Here is an 18,379-nt window from a genome sequence, read left to right on the forward strand (position 1 = left end):
ATTTATTTCAGGTTCATTGGTAGCCAAAGATTGAAAATTCGCCAAGGAATCATCGAGGTATGAATTTATTAAGTATGGGTGTTGATTTTGGCGGTTTTTTCCCTGTTGGGTACTAATTTTCTTTGAGCTTGCAGCACTCTAGCAGAATTCGAACGAACATTGTGGGTGTGTAGGTCTTATTAAACCAAGCAACTTTGCAAACTTGCGTTTGAAAATTTATCTGGAATAACATTAAAAAAGGTCAGATTGAAAGTTGAGACCATGATAATTGTTAGTCAAAATTTCGATCATCATGTGACAAATTTCAGGAACTCATTGCTGAAAATTGCACTCTTCAGGATGGGGTAAGTTCATCGAAGCAGTCCCAATTGTTTGCATGCTTTGGTTGGAAAAAAATTTCAAGAATAAATGTTAACATGTGTACCGTTTTTTGAACCCGTTTGTCCCGTTTTTATCCCGAGAAAATCTGGTCAGCCTACTTCAAAAATATAAAAAAATGAGTTTAAGATCCTACTCTGAAAAAAATATAATTTTAAAAACAAAAAATGATTTTAGAAAATATCGGTGATCTCAGATTTTTTTACATGAAGTATTTTAGATAGACAATTTAGTTGCCTAAAACGCTCTATGCGTTGCAAAAATGTACACTTTGACACACACTCTTGAAATCCGAAACATTTTCGGTGTAGGATGGTCACACCAAGTTCCCAAGTAATACTAATACAATACTGTTTGCCAGTGGAATGAAACTGGTTATCAAAATTGATTCATTTTTCGTAAAGTTCTGGCCATTTAAAATTCGAGAGAATTTTTTTTATCTCAATTATTTTTTCCACCCCCTGTATAAATCAGGATACTTTTTTTGGCGCAACAATTTCGTTGATTTGGATTTTTAGTTGAACTAAAAATTGTTTGTTGGGTAACAGATACTTTATACTTAAACAGTTCCAAGTTAAACTAAACAATTACCAGAGAATTACCAATAGACTGCCGCTATGCATGTCGATCATATTATAAGAGTTGGCAAGCCAAAGAAAATGCATTTTATTACAATTTCGTGTCATTGCTTTTTATGAGATGGTGCGAAAAGTTTGGATATTTTTTTAAAGTTCTCCAGTACTGAGTTGTCGAATTCATCTGTTCATAGGAAACTAAAAACTATAAATACCTTTTTAGTTACCATTATTTCTCAGAAACTCAGTGACATCCGGGGGGAACCTTTACACCACCCCCAACAATGCTAAATCTTGTCGAATAGCAACAAATACCCAGAGGCAAAAGCAACTCCTGGGGAAGGGTAGGTGAGGTCTCCTTCTTTTGGGTCTCCTCCAGTAACCAGCCGCACTGACTTGTGCTCACCCTTATAATATCGATAATTATCGTTAACGTCAAAAAATTAACGATAATATCGAAGTCAAGCACTTATCGATATTATCGATAAGTATCGATAAGTTTCCCAATAGTATTCGATAAGTTTTCCCAACTATAGTACATCACCTCTATTCCGAAAACACTCATATTGGGTGGTATTCAGTTATTTTTGTTGTTTTCCAGAAAATGAAAGTGGTCATCTTCGAATTCAATATGGTGTCCAGGGTCAATGCTTGGCTTCTTTACATCATTTCGATTACGGAAATATTCATATGCAGTAGTATTCGGCTGTTTCCCAGAAGTTGCCATCTTACAATTCAAAATGGTGTCTGAGGTCAATTTTTAGCTCCATGCATCATATTGGGTGGTATTTGGTCCCTTTAGGCTATTTTTTTGGAGACAATTTCTGGCCCCTGAGCGTCATTCTGGTTAAAGAAACACCAATAATAGGTGTTATTTAGTCATTTTCGGCTGTTCTACAGAAACCGGAAGTCACCATCTTAGAATTCAAAATGTTGTCTGTGGTCGATTCTAGCTCCTGTGTATCATTCTGGTATCGAAACATCTCATATTGGATGGAAATCGGCCGGTTGAAGAAATACCCATATTGGGTGTTATTTGGTTATTTTCGGCAGTTTCCCATTCACCGGAAGTCGTCATTTTACAATTCATAATGTTATCTGAGGTCGAATTGTAGCTTCAGTGCATCATAACAATCCCGGAAATACCCATAATGAGTGTTATTTGGTCTTTTGCCACTGTTGTTTAGGAACCGGAAGTCGCCATATTGGATTTCAAAATGGCATTTGGAGACAATTTCTGGCCTCTGAGCATCATTCTGGTTAAAGAAACACCCATATTTGGTTGTTTTTGGGTCATTTTCGGCAGTTTTCCAGTCACCAAAAGTCGCCATTTTACTACTCAAAATGTTGTCTGAGGTCGATTTGTGGTTTCAGTGCATCATCACGATTTCGGAAATACCCATATTGGATGGTATTTGGTCATATCTCGCTGTTTCTCTGAAACCGGAAGTCGCCATCTTGGATTTCAAAATGGTATTCAGAGACAATTTGTGGCCTCTGAGCGTCATTCTGGATAAAGAAACATCCAAATTAGGTGGTATTTGGTCATTTTCGGCAGTTTCCCAGTCACCGGAAGTCGCCATTTTACAACTCAAAATATTGTCGGAGGTCGACAAACGTACAAACCGTGGAAAACCACCCATGGATTGCCTTATGCATAGGTGAACTTTATTATTATAAAATATTCGGCCGAGTTCACTTCACAATAAAATGTGATTTTTTTTCAGTGTACCCATTAGGGTAATATTACTGTCAAAAGTTACTCTATTTCGCATGTCGTGTAGAACAAAATCAGAAGTGGCGCACCTAGCGGTCGAAAAGGTGACTAACGCTTCTGTCATTTTCAATTTGTCTTCATAATTTCACGTAAGTGAACTATATTGGTATTTAATATATTTGGTCAAAGCGAACAGTTCGGCTCCCCTTCGATCTGAGTTGGACCCCACTTGTGGTAATCTAATTCAGATATCGTTGTTGGAATACAGCCCGAAACTGGACTTGTTCGGCACTGGGGACCATTGGAAGTCGTTGGAAGGGACCATTGGAAGACTTGGAAGCCGTTTGGATGCTGCCATTAGTAGTTTGTGTAGGTATAGCGTGTCGTATACCAAGTGTGTGTGTGTGTGTGCGTGTGTGTGCGTGTGTGTGTGTGTGTGTGTGTGTGTGTGTGTGTGTGTGTGAGTAACGTGTGTGTGTATGTGTGAGTGGCGTGTGTGCGTGTGTGTAAGTGGCGTGTGTATGTAAGTGGTGTGTGTGTGTATGTGTACATGTGAAGGTAGCGTGGGTGTATCTGAGAAGCGTGTGCTTGTGAGAAGTGTGTGTATATAGCGTGTGTGTGTATAACGTGTATGTGTGTGCAAAATGCATTCATCCAAGGTTAATTTATTCATGTCGGATTTATTTTTCCTATTAGTTTGTATGCTATAATTTATGACAGGTGTGTGTGTTTTTTGTGTAGTGTTCGTGGATTGTTGTGTTTGGTATTTGTACGTTTGGTGTGTGTTATATACTATGGCTATGGCAGAATTAAATCTTTACACCCACAATAGTCCCACGTCAAGCCTACGTTTGTGCACTCAAGCACATACCCTTTAACTTTTTTTTTGTATTTTGTCCGCTGATTTCTCTAGTAGATCTATAGTTCCTGAGATACCTTAGGAATTTTTGACAAGCAAAACTACTACGCTACCATTGTACAGTGTTTTATTTCCCCGATCTCGTGCTCTAAATTAATAGCGTCCTCAGATTTGATTTTAGTGATATGCTTTATTTGGAAAAGTTTCTATGTATTTTATTGCGCTTCTTTCAGAATAGACGATTAGTGAATAATTCACTTAGAAGTTGTGGCAATGGTTCTGCTAGCAACTTTGTTGAAGATGTCGAATTTCTATCTCTTATGTTAAAAAAGATATAAAAAGTTTTATTTGCAAAGTACGCTTAAATCATAATTTTCAATATAACTTTTCTCCTGAATTTTCTACATATTTTATGTCTTCTACAAAATTATAAGCTAAACAAAAATACATATTTTTGCTTAACATTTGATCTAGCTATATGGTGAGGAACATATTTTAAGCAGCTTTAGGAGCCGCCTGTGTATTGAGACGAAATACTTGAAATCTGTAAGGTGAAATACAAACATGAGTGTATCGATTTGTTCTCTATCTTTTTCTCTGTCAGCACTTGTTTTCAGATTCTAAAAACGATTTAGCAAACTTCAACAATGATCAATTAAAATTCCCTATCGAGGGAATTTTAATTCCAATCACCCCGAACCTTTTAAGCAGTTTGCATCTGTTTTGCAGGGGATTTATTTCAGCACCCGAATAGGGCCTGAATAGCTGCAACATTTTTCGTTTGATGTTTTTTCAAAGTTTTTTCCGTGTTGAACGGAATTTTATGTATTCGTAAGACAGCTAGTCAATCAGAGTTTTCGTGCTCATCATTGATGTCACTTGCGCCGCGTCAAGCAAAAGGCCTTTCTAGTCACCAACCTGGTAGAGAGAACTGACAACCGGCGCGAGAAGAACAGGCAAGGGATCTAGTTCCGTTCCTTTGAGAGTTAATCGCAGTGAAACAAGTAGTGCAGACGTATATTACAAGCGGAAAAATATATTTAAAATTAAGGCGGTTAAACACATTCATAATACACAAATTTAATAATAATCAAAATTAAGGTTCAATTGAAGTTTGGATTGATTTATAATACGTGTAATTAAATAATTTGTTATATCAAGGATAAAATCATAGTGTTCTAAAAATCAAACGATCTGGAAAGCATTAATTCTAAAACAGGCGTTACGAGAATTACTAAACGTTAATTTTATTCGTACACTCGTGGCATCTAATAAATAACTGTCGAATTAAGATTACGAAATTATTCTCGTTGCTAATTTTTGTTGATAAATTCAACAAAATAAAATTAACGTTTATTTGTGTTATCAAAAAGATGCCCAAGGTGACTCAAAAGAAAGCTTCGAGCGAGCACAACGAATTAAAAGTCGATGCCACTTATGTTACTGCTCAGAGAACGGCAATCAGTGAAGGTAAGCAGAGCAATCCTGATCTCCCTGCGCCAGATGCGAACAGTTGTGGACATGGTTGTGGCAACCCAGACAATACTACGATGGTGCAATGCGACCAGTGCGATACTTGGTATCATTTTTTCTGCGTCGATGTGACTGGAGGAATAGCTGAAAAGGACTGGATCTGTGATAATTGCGAAAAGCAAAACGATACAGTAGGCGTAAATTCTGAGAAGGCCCTCGCTGATAATAGAGCGGCAAGGTCATCACATAGCACTTCTAGTTTATCTCGGAAATCGTATAAATTACGAATGGAGTTGGAATTACGGAAGATAGAGGAAGAGCATAAGTTAGAAGAAGAGTTTGCAATGCGAAAATTACAAATCGAGGAGACGTTAGCGAAAAAACATCTGAATACTAAATTCAACAAGCTGCTACAGGCGGTCAATGATGATGAGTCCGATGTCAGCGGGGATGCAGATGAGGTTACGAGTCTCAATTCCCGGATTGATGAATGGATTTCCTCGATTGAGATTCCAGCAAATTATAGAAAAAAGGAACAAAAACGTTTCGAAAACCATCCTGAGGGATCAGCTAGACATGTCGAAACACTGCCTGAGAGGGAGGTGAATAGTATAAAGCAACGTTTTGATCGTTTGAAGTCGGTACCACAAGTAAGCACGATTATATCTAAACCCAGACACGGCTCAACCCCTCATAGAACTGGTGATCAAAATGCCATCCCTCGTTGTAGTTCTGGTGCTGATGCTGGGGATACGCTCGTGTTGAACAAAAGTCAGCTGGCTGCGAGACAAGCTGTTCCAAGAGATCTACCTGAGTTTGCTGGGAACCCTGCAGACTGGCCACTCTTCTTTTCGACGTTTAACTCATCAACAGAGATGTGTGGTTTCTCGAATGAGGAGAACATGTTTCGTTCGAGAAAGTGTTTGTCTGGTCGTGCATTAGAAGCTGTTAGATCTCGGTTACTGCCTGCCTCGAACGTATCCGGTGTATTATCCACACTGAAAATGCTTTACGGTAAACCTGAAACTATTATTCATGCAATCACCGTAAGAATTCGGGGGCTTCCTCCACCTAATATGGAAAAACTAGAAACGTTAGTAAGTTTTGCATTATCCGTGGAAAATTTGGGCGCCACGATTGACGCTTGTGAAGTAGAAGAATTTATGTATAATGCCTCCTTACGATATGAGCTAATCGAAAAATTACCATCCAGTCTTAAGATGGAATGGGCAAAGTTTGCTAGAAATTTGCGAATTCCAAAGCTTTCCGATTTTAGTACGTGGTTGTATTCAATGGCTGAGGATGCCAGTATGGTTCTGTTGTCCGCACCCACGCAACGGAAGCCACACGCGGGTTACATCAACGTTCATTCTGATGCATCTGTACCTCCAGAGAGAAATAATGATAGGAAAGGTGCTGAAATTGACTATCGAAAAGAGTGCTCCGTCTGTAAGGGTAGTTGCAACACGTTGGCGAAATGCAAGCGTTTTTGCGAAATGAGTTATGACTCTAGATGGGCGGTGGTTAAAGAACGGCATTTTTGTAAAAAATGCCTGCGCCGACATAAGGGGATATGTCGTCAGCAAGGCGAATGCGGCAAAGACGGCTGTACATATAAACACCATCCGCTCTTACACAACCCACAAGTTCGAGTTTGGCAAACACCGGCCAATAATTTCAATCACGGTGTTTCTACGGGCAGTAACCTTAATAATATGCAAAGGGAAAGAATTTGCAACATACATCATACAGAATCAAACGAAGTTCTCTTTCGAATCATGCCAGTCGCCTTCTACGGCATGAACACTAAAATTCAAACATTCGCCTTCATTGATGATGGGTCTGAGCTGTTATTTATTGAAGATGCTTTAGCTGATGAGCTAAACCTTGAAGGGCAATGTAAGCCCCTGTGTCTCAAATGGACAGGGGGAACAAGACGCTATGAGAAAGAATCTCGAACGGTAAATTTGAAAATATCGGGTTCTGGAAAAACTATACATCCGCTGATAGGAATTCGTACCGTAGGCGAATTAAAATTACCTAACCAAACGTTGCTGGTAGAAGAGTTACAGCAAAAATATCCCCATTTAAAAAAACATTCCGATAGAGTCGTATCGAAACGCAGTACCGCGTGTGTTACTTGGACTCGATCACACAGGGCTTGGCAATACGCTAAAGTGTCGAGAAGGTGGATGGGGGGATCCGGTGGCGATTAAAACCCGGCTAGGGTGGACCGTTTACGGCAACAGTAGCGGCAACGAAGCTGATATTCAATATACGAATCGTCACTCGATGCAGACCAGTCATTGCGACTGTGAGATCGGGAATATTCTTCATCAGGAAATTAAAGCTTATTTTTCGTTGGACAGCTTGGGTATAACGAATAACACCACACGTGATATGCCAATCGAGGACCAACGAGCGCAGGATCTGTTAATTCAGCTTACTCGACGATTGAATAACCAATATGAAACGGGACTGCTTTGGAAATACAACCATGTGCGGCTTCCTGAAAGCAAGACAATGGCTTTGAAAAGGTGGGTCTGTTTGGAGCAGAGGTTGGCAAAAGATCCGGAATTGGCAAAAGTAATGCAGAAAAAGATTGAGGAATATCTGGACAAGCGATATATACGGAAAATAGAACCTGAAGAGCTAGCCGTGAAGAGCCCACGTGAATGGTATTTACCCATTTTCCCAGTGGTTATTCCTAATAAACCTGGTAAAGTAAGGATAGTTTGGGATGCCGCAGCTAAATCTCATGGTGTTTCGCTCAACTCCGTCCTATTGAAAGGGCCGGATCAGTTCACATCGCTTCCTGCAGTTTTACACAAGTTTCGAGAATATAAAATAGCCATCAGCGCGGACATTCGTGAAATGTTCCACCAAGTACTCATTAAAAAAGAAGATCAGAACAGTCAGAGATTTCTGTGGAAAATCGACCCATCGGAGAGAGCCTGATGTGTATGCTATGCGCGTAATGACTTTCGGGGCAAGCTGTTCGCCAAGTAGCGCGCAATATATTAAAAATATGAATGCAATGCGGTTTAAAAAACGATACCCAGCGGCTGTGGATATTATCATACGGAAGCATTACGTCGATGATATGCTAATGAGTGTTGAAACCGAACAAGAGGCTATTCAGTTAGCCAATGAAGTAAAATATATACACAGTAACGGCGGATTTCATCTCAGAAATTGGATTTCTAACTCGGTAAACGTACGACGTGTCTTATGTGAAAGAAACATTGAAGAGAAAAGCTTCGATTTTAGTTCACCCATGGCCACCGAGAAAATTCTTGGGATGTACTGGTGCACTTCATCCGATACATTCACATTTAAACTTTCCCCACGACACGACCCTGACTTACTTCGTGGAATACGAGCCCCATCAAAACGAGAAGTATTAAGGACTTTGATGATGATTTATGACCCTCTTGGACTCGTATCACATGTCCTTATGTTTTTGAAAGTCCTCCTGCAGGACATCTGGAGAGCCGGCATAAACTGGGACGATCAGATAGAGGGTAAATTCTAAATAACTGGCTAGTGTGGCTGAGTGTACTGCCATTAGTGGAAAATGTAAAAATTCCACGATGCTTTAGAACGAAAACGTCAGGGGGCAATGCAAATACCGTGCAATTGCACACGTTTGTTGATGCTAGTGAGCATGGTTTTGCAGCAACTGTTTATTTGCGATTTGAGGAAGCTGGAATTATCGAAAGCACGCTCGTCGGTTCTAAAACCCGCGTCGCACGCTTAACGTATTTATCAATACCGAGAGCAGAGCTACAAGCAGGCGTCATCGGAGTTAGATTGGCTAATAGTATTGCTGAGTCCTTAACGATCAAAGTTACGAGACGTTTTTTTTGGACGGACTCTCGTGATCTGTTGTGTTGGTTAAAATCCGATCACAAACGTTATTCGCAACATGTAGGAAGCCGAGTTGGAGAAATTTTGGAATCTACAGATATAACAGAGTGGCGTTGGGTGCCAACAAAGCATAATAGTAGTAGGTGGTTCAAGGGCCCGCAGTTTCTTTTTCATACCACTGACGAATGGCCTTCATTACCCGTTCCCGTCGGAACGACGAACGAGGAACTTCGTCCTCACTTATTGCTTCATTTTCGAATTCCGAAGCGTATCAGACAATTTGATGATTTTTCTAGTTGGGTACGACTATATCGAGTGACAGCCTTTGTTCTCCGAGCTGTAAAAAAATTACCCAAAATTAAACTTTGGCGCAAAATCCGTAGGCAACAGACGCTTAAACTGAGTCCGGATATAGCCCCACTTCAACAACACGAATTGCTGGAAGCTCAAAACTGGCTGTACAAATAGGCGCAACTGGAAGCATACCCGGATGAATATGCATTCCTTCTGGAGGGCTCACGGCGAGGCCAAGCAACGCAAGTGTTCAAGAATAGTTCTTTGTATAGTTTATCCCCATATTTGGACGAACACGAGGTGATGAGAGCACGCAGCCGAATTGGTGCGTGTTTTTATGCAGATCCGCAATCAAAAAGACCAATCATTCTTCCGCCGGTGCATCCAATTACAACTCAAATTATACAATATTATCACTGCAATTTGTTACATAGAAATCACGAAACCGCCATTAATAAACATAATCTTCGCTATCGAATACCGCGTTTGAGACAGCTGTATCGAAAGTTGCGTGGTAACTAACATTGTGAAATTGCATCCGCAGTGCCAAATCCCCCAATGATGGGTGATCTACCAGCAGCCAGACTTGCTGCATTTAGCCGGCCCTTTTCATATATAGGAGTCGATTACTTTGGTCCGATGCTTGTATCAGTTGGTCGTCGGTCTAAGAAAAGATGGGGCGTTTTAATCACATGTCTGACCACGCGTGCTATTCACATCGAGCTTGCCCACACATTAAGCGCAGATTCTTGCATCATGGCATTACGATGCTTCATGGCTAGGAGGAGAGTTCCGATAGAAATTTTCACCGATAACGGAACCAACTTCCAGGGCGCATCGACAGAACTAGAGGAAGCTGCTAACCATTTCTTGTTGGGCTCGTCGGATGGTTTGAAGCCATTGGTGGAATTCAACGACAGTGCTCGTGCTGTGAAAAGAAACTGGCAGATATCGCAATTACTAGCTAATGTTTTCTGGCGACGTTGGCTAACATATTATCTCCCAACCATTACTCGCAGAACTAAATGGTTCAGCACAACAAAGCCGATTGAAGTAGGTGATATTGTCGTAATCGTGGACCCCAGTTTCCCTCGTAACAGCTGGCCCAAAGGGAGAATTATTCCGGTGTGCAGATCTAAGGATGGGCAGGTTAGGAGAGCAACTGTCCAAACCAGTTCAGGTCTACGAGCGTCCTGCAGTAAAACTTGCTGTGCTAGACGTAGGCGTAGGAAGTAGTTCGGATCAGGAGGTGCTTCCCGGACTACGGGGGGAGTGTCACTTGCGCCACGTCAAGCAAAAGGCCTTTCTAGTCACCAACCTGGTAGAGAGAACTGACAACCGGCGCGAGAAGAACAGGCAAGGGATCTAGTTCCGTTCCTTTGAGAGTTAACCGCAGTGAAACGAAGTAGTGCAGACGTTTATTACAAGCGGAAAAATATATTTAAAATTAAGGCAGTTAAACACATTCATAATACACAAATTTAATAATAATCAAAATTAAGGTTCAATTGAAGTTTGGATTGATTTATAATACGTATAATTAAATAATTTGTTATATCAAGGATAAAATCATAGTGTTCTTAAAATCAAACGATCTGGAAAGCATTAACTCTAAAACAGGCGTTACGAGAATTACTAAACGTTAATTTTATTCGTACACTCGTGGCATCTAATAAATAATTGTCGAATTAAGATTACGGAATTATTCTCGTCGCTAATTTTTGTTGATAAATTCAACAATTGAAATTGTCGATATTGATCAAAATTCAGGAGATCGTTTATTTCGACTGATCAGAATAGGCGCCGCTGCTTAAGCCGTTCCTTACCCTAGTTCAAAATAAAACAGTTATTCAACCATTGACGGTTTTTCGATTGTTAGTTTAACTGTAAATTACTCAGTCGTATGCAAAAATACGCAGATAGCTATTTGATGCTATTTGAGCGATTTGATTTGAAAGCACATCTATTCTACTTCCAAAAAATTAAAAACATTTTTTTTTATTCTCGTTTATTTTCCGTCTGTCTAGTTCCGCCACTGTTGTGGCCAATCACCGACGCCCAGGGAGGCGACTCCACACCCAGGACCCTAACTCACGACCCGTTTATTAACGGACCGGCGCCAACGGCTTTACTTCCTCATGCGATGGAAGGCGTGATCCTAGAGATTTTTCGCCTCAGAAAATCTCCCGGTGTCGGCTAGGATTGAATCTAGACCAGTTGGGTTGGTTGTGAGTGGATCACGCCACCCCACAACCATCGACACCTATGTCGGCGGTGGGATTCGAACCCAGGCGTCGAGCGTGGTTGGCGGAGACGTTACCAACCACACTAGGCCCCCGCTGTGATTAAAAACATTTGTCTAATAGAATCTTTTTTAATTGTTATAAAGAAAAAATTCTTTTGTATACAAATTCTTCCTTTTCAAAAAACTTTGTTATTTCTATATATAGAGTTTTACAATCTTCAGCAAAAATATAAACCCATAAAAATTGTACAATTTTACAGAAGTTCATAAAAACATAGAAAATCATGGAAAAGAGTTACAGGTCGGACTCGATTATATAGAGACTCGATTATATATTGACTCGATTATATATGATTCGATTATATATAATTTTAGACTCAATTATATATAGTAGCAAAAAAGCTGATATGTCGTAAGAGAACATCCATAAAATACATAACGCTTGATGCAAAGAAGAAAGATAAGAAAAAAATTAAAAAATGTTCAAAATTTAGAAAATTCAATAAAAATTTAAAAAAAAATAAATAAAAATACCCAAATAAAAATGACTTCAAAAATAAAAAAAATTAAAAAAATATTAGAAAAAATATTAAAAAGAAATTCGAAAAATTTAAATTTTCAAACATTTGTGAAATGAAATACAAACGAGTTGACAAATCAATATATACTGATCAAAATTTTTCTTTACATTTGACTGCAATTACATCAGGATGAACTACAAAATAGATATATTTTTTGTAAGAAATGTGTTTCCTAAAAATTTTTTCTAAAAATAGAATTCTTCTTATTTATTCGAAAACAACAATTCATTTATGTAAAATAGATAAAAAATATTTTCTTTGATTCGATTATATAGAAAATTCGATTATATACAGTTAAAAAAATCGGAGTTTATATATAATTGAGTCCGACCTGTATAATGAAAAATATAAATTTTTAGTCACAGTTTCACACATTTTGGCAAAGTGGGATGGAAAGTAAACTGAAGCGAAAATATGAATTTTACCCTTCATTAAAACTTTAACCCAGACATCTTCAAATTTGGCATGCTTCTGGGTTATAATTTGCTCAGAATCATGTTGAACCCCAACAGCCACAAGCACTCCCCCTGATTTCTTATCAGAAAGTGATAAATCACGATCGCTCCTGAATACATTAAAGAAACATTTGAAAACTTCTTCACTTTTAATGTCTACGTTCCAGTTCGTTTCCGTTGCTAGGATGATTGAGTATGAACATCCACATACTCTGTTAATTTTGAGCGCGCTGCGCATCCTGTTCAAATTTTGAGCATAAATTAAAACTTCATTGACTACTGACGTTGCTTTTTTTCCTCTGGGGAGAGCGTCACTAATTTTGAAAACACGAATGCTTACAATAACATCCATCACAGTTGGTTGTAGTTGTTATTGAGGTTGCGATTGCAATTCTGGTTGTCGCTATAATTGCTATTGTTGTACTTGTTGTAGTTGTTATTGCTGTCGTTGTTTTTGTTGCGATTATTGTTGTAGTGTTGTATTGTTGTAGACACTATCGTTATTGTTGCTGTTGATGTTGCGGTTGTTGTTATTGTTGTGGGTATTGCTGTTGATATTGTTATGGAAGGCCTGTTTCCGTCGGTTTCTTCGTTTCCTGGCAGCTTCTGCATTCTTCTGCGGCATCCGACCGTTTTTGCGTTCGTCATAGTCGGTCCAATCCGGCTTTTTTTATCAGCACTTTCTGCATGTAGTTCAGCTCGCAAACTTAGAAGTGTTTCAGGTGGAGCTTTAACACTCTAATAAAGGGGTTATATACCTTTTTGGTCGAGAAAAATGAGGGAAGTTTGAATTTATTTTTAAGTGCATAGCACCATTTTTATTGCATCAAAGTGGTATTTTTTTGAAATCAACAACAACAAAAAATACGTTTGATTTTGAGTTATACTAATTATTACTGGAGTAATGGCCGTTTCCCCGAAACATCTTTTTCTGCAGAGGCTTGCGGTGATCCTGATAGAGGTGCTTATTACAGGAGTCACTTCATGGTGAAATATATTTCACTTTCACGCTCACTTCACTTTTTTAGACCTATTCCCGATTCCACCTCAAGTGAGGTGACAAAAATCACCTCCGTGGAGTGAGATTGACAGTGAAGTGAAATTGAGAATAGGACAAGTGAAATGAGTTTGTTTCCCAGCTCAAAAATCCCAGAAAGTCGTTTTTTCCGTTTTTTTAGATAACACCAGATCTTGACGTGTTCTGCATTTCTAAGACATTCGGCATAAAAAAAAATGTTTTTTTCGGTATCGAAAATTTCCTGAACTAGTTTGCATTTTTATTTCATCGGGCAAAAAAATGAAAATTTGACCGCTTTAAGGCACGGATCAAATTCTGATTCGTTTCGTTATTGAAGAATAAATCCAATATTTACCATTAGATCACAAATCAATCAACTTTAAGACTTCTGGCATCTTCGTGGAATCATTTTGCCGTTTAAAATGGTCGTGAAATAATTCCACGCGAATCGTCGTTTTTTTCGTTCTCACTTCATTGATATGACATCCATAATAACCCAGATTCCGCGGTAAATGTCACTTTGCGACGTTTTTCTCACTTACGTGAGTCCCGTAATAGGATTTTGTTCACTTCACTCTGATTTCACCGTGAAGTGACTCCCGTAATAAGCACCAGAGACTCAGCGGGTTGACTGATATCAAAAAACTCATATTATTTCATTAGTTTAGAAGTGTGCCAGGTCCTTGAACGATCGCTTTTATGAGTATTTTGTTTTCAGTGCAAACGGGAACGTTTTTTTCAAAAAATGCATGTTTTGAGCGCTAAAACTTGCATTAACATTTTTTGCGGCAAAATATAACTGTTTGTTTCAAAAAGCGATCGTTCAAGGACCGGCGAATTTAATAACGAAAATAAAAAAAAGATGATGGAAATCGGTTCAGTAGTTTTCCCGCAATCAGGATCACGGCAAAGTCATTTTTTGAGAAACATCATTCCGAGATAAACGCGTATAAAGTTTCAAGTCTAGCTTATACGGCCGTGGCGAGGCGCGCTGCAAATCGCTCTAACTTTTTCCTTATTGCTCAGATCTTTATAAAAATTTGTGAAAATGTTCTGTTGTACTTCAAGATAATGCAATAAAAAATTTTCGATATTTTAGAAACTAAAAACTAAAAAATATAAGCCCTTAATAGCGCTTTTCAATTCGTGCTCTATGTTCAATATTGCATTACCGAGCGATTTCACTTGTGACAAAACATTCGATATCCTAAAGGGTGATTTTTCAAGAATTCGGTTTTTCTTTTAAAAAAAACGCATAAAAATTACAAAACTGAAAACGAAATCTTTATTTGAGCCGATAAACTGGTTTATGCCATTTACTTTTTGAAGTTAATTTCATTCAAATGTTGGCCACGGCTACGTTTTAAATGGTCCATACGGAAAGTCCAATTTTGGGTCTAATGTTGTCTTCCAAGGCTGAAATTGTTGTTGGCTTATCCGCATAGACGAGAGACAACGTAGCCCCACAGAAAATAATCTAGCGGTGTTAAATCGCATGATCTAGGCGGCCAAATCACCGGTCCATTTCGTGAGATGAATTGCTCACCGAACTCATTCCGCAATATGTCCATTGATTCGCGCGATGTGTGGCAAGTTGCTCCGTCTTGCTGAAACCACATGTCAACAAGACCCAGCTCTTCCATTTCCGGCAAAAAAAATCAGAAATCATCGCACGATAGCGAGCGCCATTGACCGTAACGTTGCGATTTTGATCATCTTTGAAGAAGTACGGACCAATGATGCCTCCAGCGTATAAACCGCACCAAACCGTGCATTTTTCTGGGTACATTGGCGATTCTTCTATTGCCTCTGGTTGCTATTCGATCCAAATGCGGCAATTTTGCTTATTAATATACCCATTTAACCAGAAATGAGCTTCGTCACTGAACACAATTTTTCGGTAAAAAACATTTTTCACAGAGGACGAATTTTGGTAATAAAATTCGATTATTTGTAAGCGTTGTTCAGGCGTAAGTCTGTTCATGGTGAAATGGCAAACCAAACCAAACTTTCACAGCTGTCAGAATTCCCGCGTGAACTGTCAAATCTGAATACACGAAAAACCAAATAGCAAAAAAATCACCCTTTATAAAATTTATGATGACGTAAAACAAAATGTTATGAACACAGAATTTCCATACAATGAAAAGGACGCACAATGTCTGTATGCTTACGGAAAATTCTTACTTTTCGATGTGTGATTAAAGATCATTGACAAACACCATCTCTTGTATATTTTTCCAATCAATTCTAACCCTCATGATTATTATTTCTTCATGGTTTTAGGTTTCGAGAGCCTCACAGTGAGAATGTTGTCGTTTTAAAATCAGTACCGTCCCTCGTATTGGGAACTCCACCTCGATTAGTATATCCTCTAGTTGTATTTATGATTCGTGAACCACACAAAGAAGAGTTGCTACATCCGGATGAAACGGTGAGTATTATGTATGCCAATAGCGGAAAAAATAGTACCGGTGGAAGTAGTAAAATAAAAGTGGAGAAAAGTAATAAGTTTGAAATTTATTCTCATACAATTTTTTGTCAGAACATTTTTTATAAATGTATCAAATACTACAAGGTATACAGCCCTAGGGTTGTATGAAATGGTGACGTAGGACTAAACACTGTAATTAGGAAATTTTTTGTTACAAAATATACAGAGTTTGCAGACAGAATCAAGGTGTTTGCTCAGCGACTGTACGTTTTTTTTCAGCCTTCCCTGGAAATCAAATTTTGAAATATATTCAACAACACTCGAAAGAATATCGTTTATATTTGGCGATATTATGCCTGTAGTATTTTTTTTTTTTTTTGGTGCGAACAACATGTATTTGACAAGGCACAAGCATATCATTTTTGTTGAAGAAGCACCAAGAATTTCTCGTAATGCGTCAAAGCCAGAATTAACTTTACATCCTCAAAAACCATATCCAATAATACTTACGTTATCATAATGAATGGTTTTGTCTTATTAAGCTCTGATTAAATCAAATCTATGATAAAGATCTTTCTTTCAAAATAATATAGAAACCCTTACAAAGGTTCATTAATTGGCAAACATAGGAAGATGTGTCAAACAAAATTATTAACAAGTTCTTAGCTTAGCTTAGATCTGACTGTACATATCAGTGGTTGCTACTCCTCGATGGGTCCGAGCCACTCAAGATGCACAATGAATCAACTGAAAGAACGACTGGGAGTGGTAATTCCTTCTCACTGTGCATCATTCAATGACCCGATTTTTTGAAGACCAATAACGGCGCCGGCCACGTCCTTACCGTCAGGTGGGGATATCGTCGGTTTCGTGTAACACCGGCACATCTCAAATTTTTCCATTTTGAAATTTTGATGTCAAATGATGCCAAATAAAATTAATTTTTTCACAAAGACTTGTTTCAAATCTCACAAAAAACTTGAGTTATAAGCTGATAGAATTCAAATCAAAAACATGCACCAAAGGTAAAAAAAATTAAATTTGTTCATAGGTTTTATTATTATTATTATTATTATTATTATTTATTTATTTATTTATTTATTTATTTCCATCTGACCCGCAGTGGTCTTAATGAAATGTTGATACACTAACGATAACAAACAAAGAGCAACATTAACAAACAGATTTCGAGCAATACAAGCTATCTAACAAGCACATGAAACATTTTTAAACTATTTTATGCACTACATGAGTCGTCTTAACCTTTTCTTGAGAACGTGTATGGTTACATTAGAGTCAAAATAGTCATCGCCCTTATAGGTTCGTTCTGGCCGTAGTTAGTACGTTGGTAGTCAAGTCGTAGAAAATTCCATGATCTCAGGCTTCTCACAGGCACATAGATGTTGAGTTGAGAGAGAATGGCCGGGGCATCAATTTGTCCAGCGAAAAGTTTTCCCACAAAAACAGCTCTCGATATATTTCTCCTTTTTGCTAAAGTGTCCATATCCAGTAAACGACAGCGATCAATGTATGGAGGAAGCTCACTCGGGTTACTCCATGGTAGAGTACGTAGTGCATAACGGATGAACCGGCTTTGCACTGACTCAATTCTATTCTTCCAAATCTCCGCATTGGGGCACCAAACAACAGCAGATGTTTCTAGCACCGAACGCACCAGGGAAAAATATAATGAACGCAGGCAATATGGGTCTGAAAATTCTTTGGCGATTCGAATTATAAACCCTAGGTTCCTATTCGCTTGTGCAATTATGCTCGTGTAGTGATCTCTAAAGAACATTTGAAAATCTAAGAGCACACCAAGATCCTCAACTACAGTGACTCTTTCAAGCGGCTGACCAGAGATTGTGTAACTACACAGGATTGGTTTTTTTTCTACGGGTGAATGAAATCGCAGAGCATTTGGAGATACTAACTGTCAGGCAATTGCGTATGCACCAGTTATAGAAAGCATCAATATATTGCTGTTGTTCCTCACAGTCGGCTGTAGATCTTACGACGAGGAAAATCTTCAAATCATCGGCGTAGATTAATTTACATCCTGGCGGAATGACAAAACAAACATCGTTGAAGAACAAGGAAAAAGCAGCGGTCCAAGGTTGCTTCCTTGAGGCACGCCCGACAAATTTACAAAACTGTATGACTCGCTGTTTCCTAGTTTCACAGACAGAGTACGGTCAACTAAGTAAGATTGAAGCCAGCCGACCAGATTCGATGTTGCGCCCAGTCGCTCAACTTTCGCCAACAAGATGTTGTGATCCACGCGATTGTGGATGTGATAGAGGTAATTTCAAACGCTAATTTTTCAATCCCGTTTCTCTTGGAATTACGAATTTCGAGTTGTGCCAGTGCCGCACGGGACCCACAATAAGGAAGGAATGTTAGAATGCAGTCTTTGCTTTGTTAGAGACCGGGTATACCTCTGCATCCCTACAAAGACTTCGCAAGGGAGTTTTTGTTAG

General features: G+C 38.7%; 1 protein-coding gene across 4 annotated transcripts in view; it reads left to right on the forward strand.

Annotated features, from left to right (window-relative positions):
• LOC129720275 (cell growth regulator with RING finger domain protein 1-like) overlaps nt 1–18,379 on the forward strand; it is a 197,203-nt gene that overhangs the window by 81,664 nt on the left and 97,160 nt on the right. For all 4 annotated transcript variants that reach the window (XR_008727246.1, XM_055671737.1, XM_055671734.1 and 1 more), the window contains exon 5: nt 15,752–15,899. Coding sequence is in view for 3 of the 4 variants with exons in the window: in XM_055671737.1 (XP_055527712.1) it covers nt 15,752–15,899 (148 nt within the window). In the remaining variant the exon portion in view is untranslated. The remainder of the gene's footprint in view (nt 1–15,751; nt 15,900–18,379) is intronic.

This window comes from Wyeomyia smithii, chromosome 1, assembly GCF_029784165.1.
Source record: "Wyeomyia smithii strain HCP4-BCI-WySm-NY-G18 chromosome 1, ASM2978416v1, whole genome shotgun sequence".
Taxonomy (NCBI): Eukaryota; Metazoa; Arthropoda; class Insecta; order Diptera; family Culicidae; genus Wyeomyia; species Wyeomyia smithii.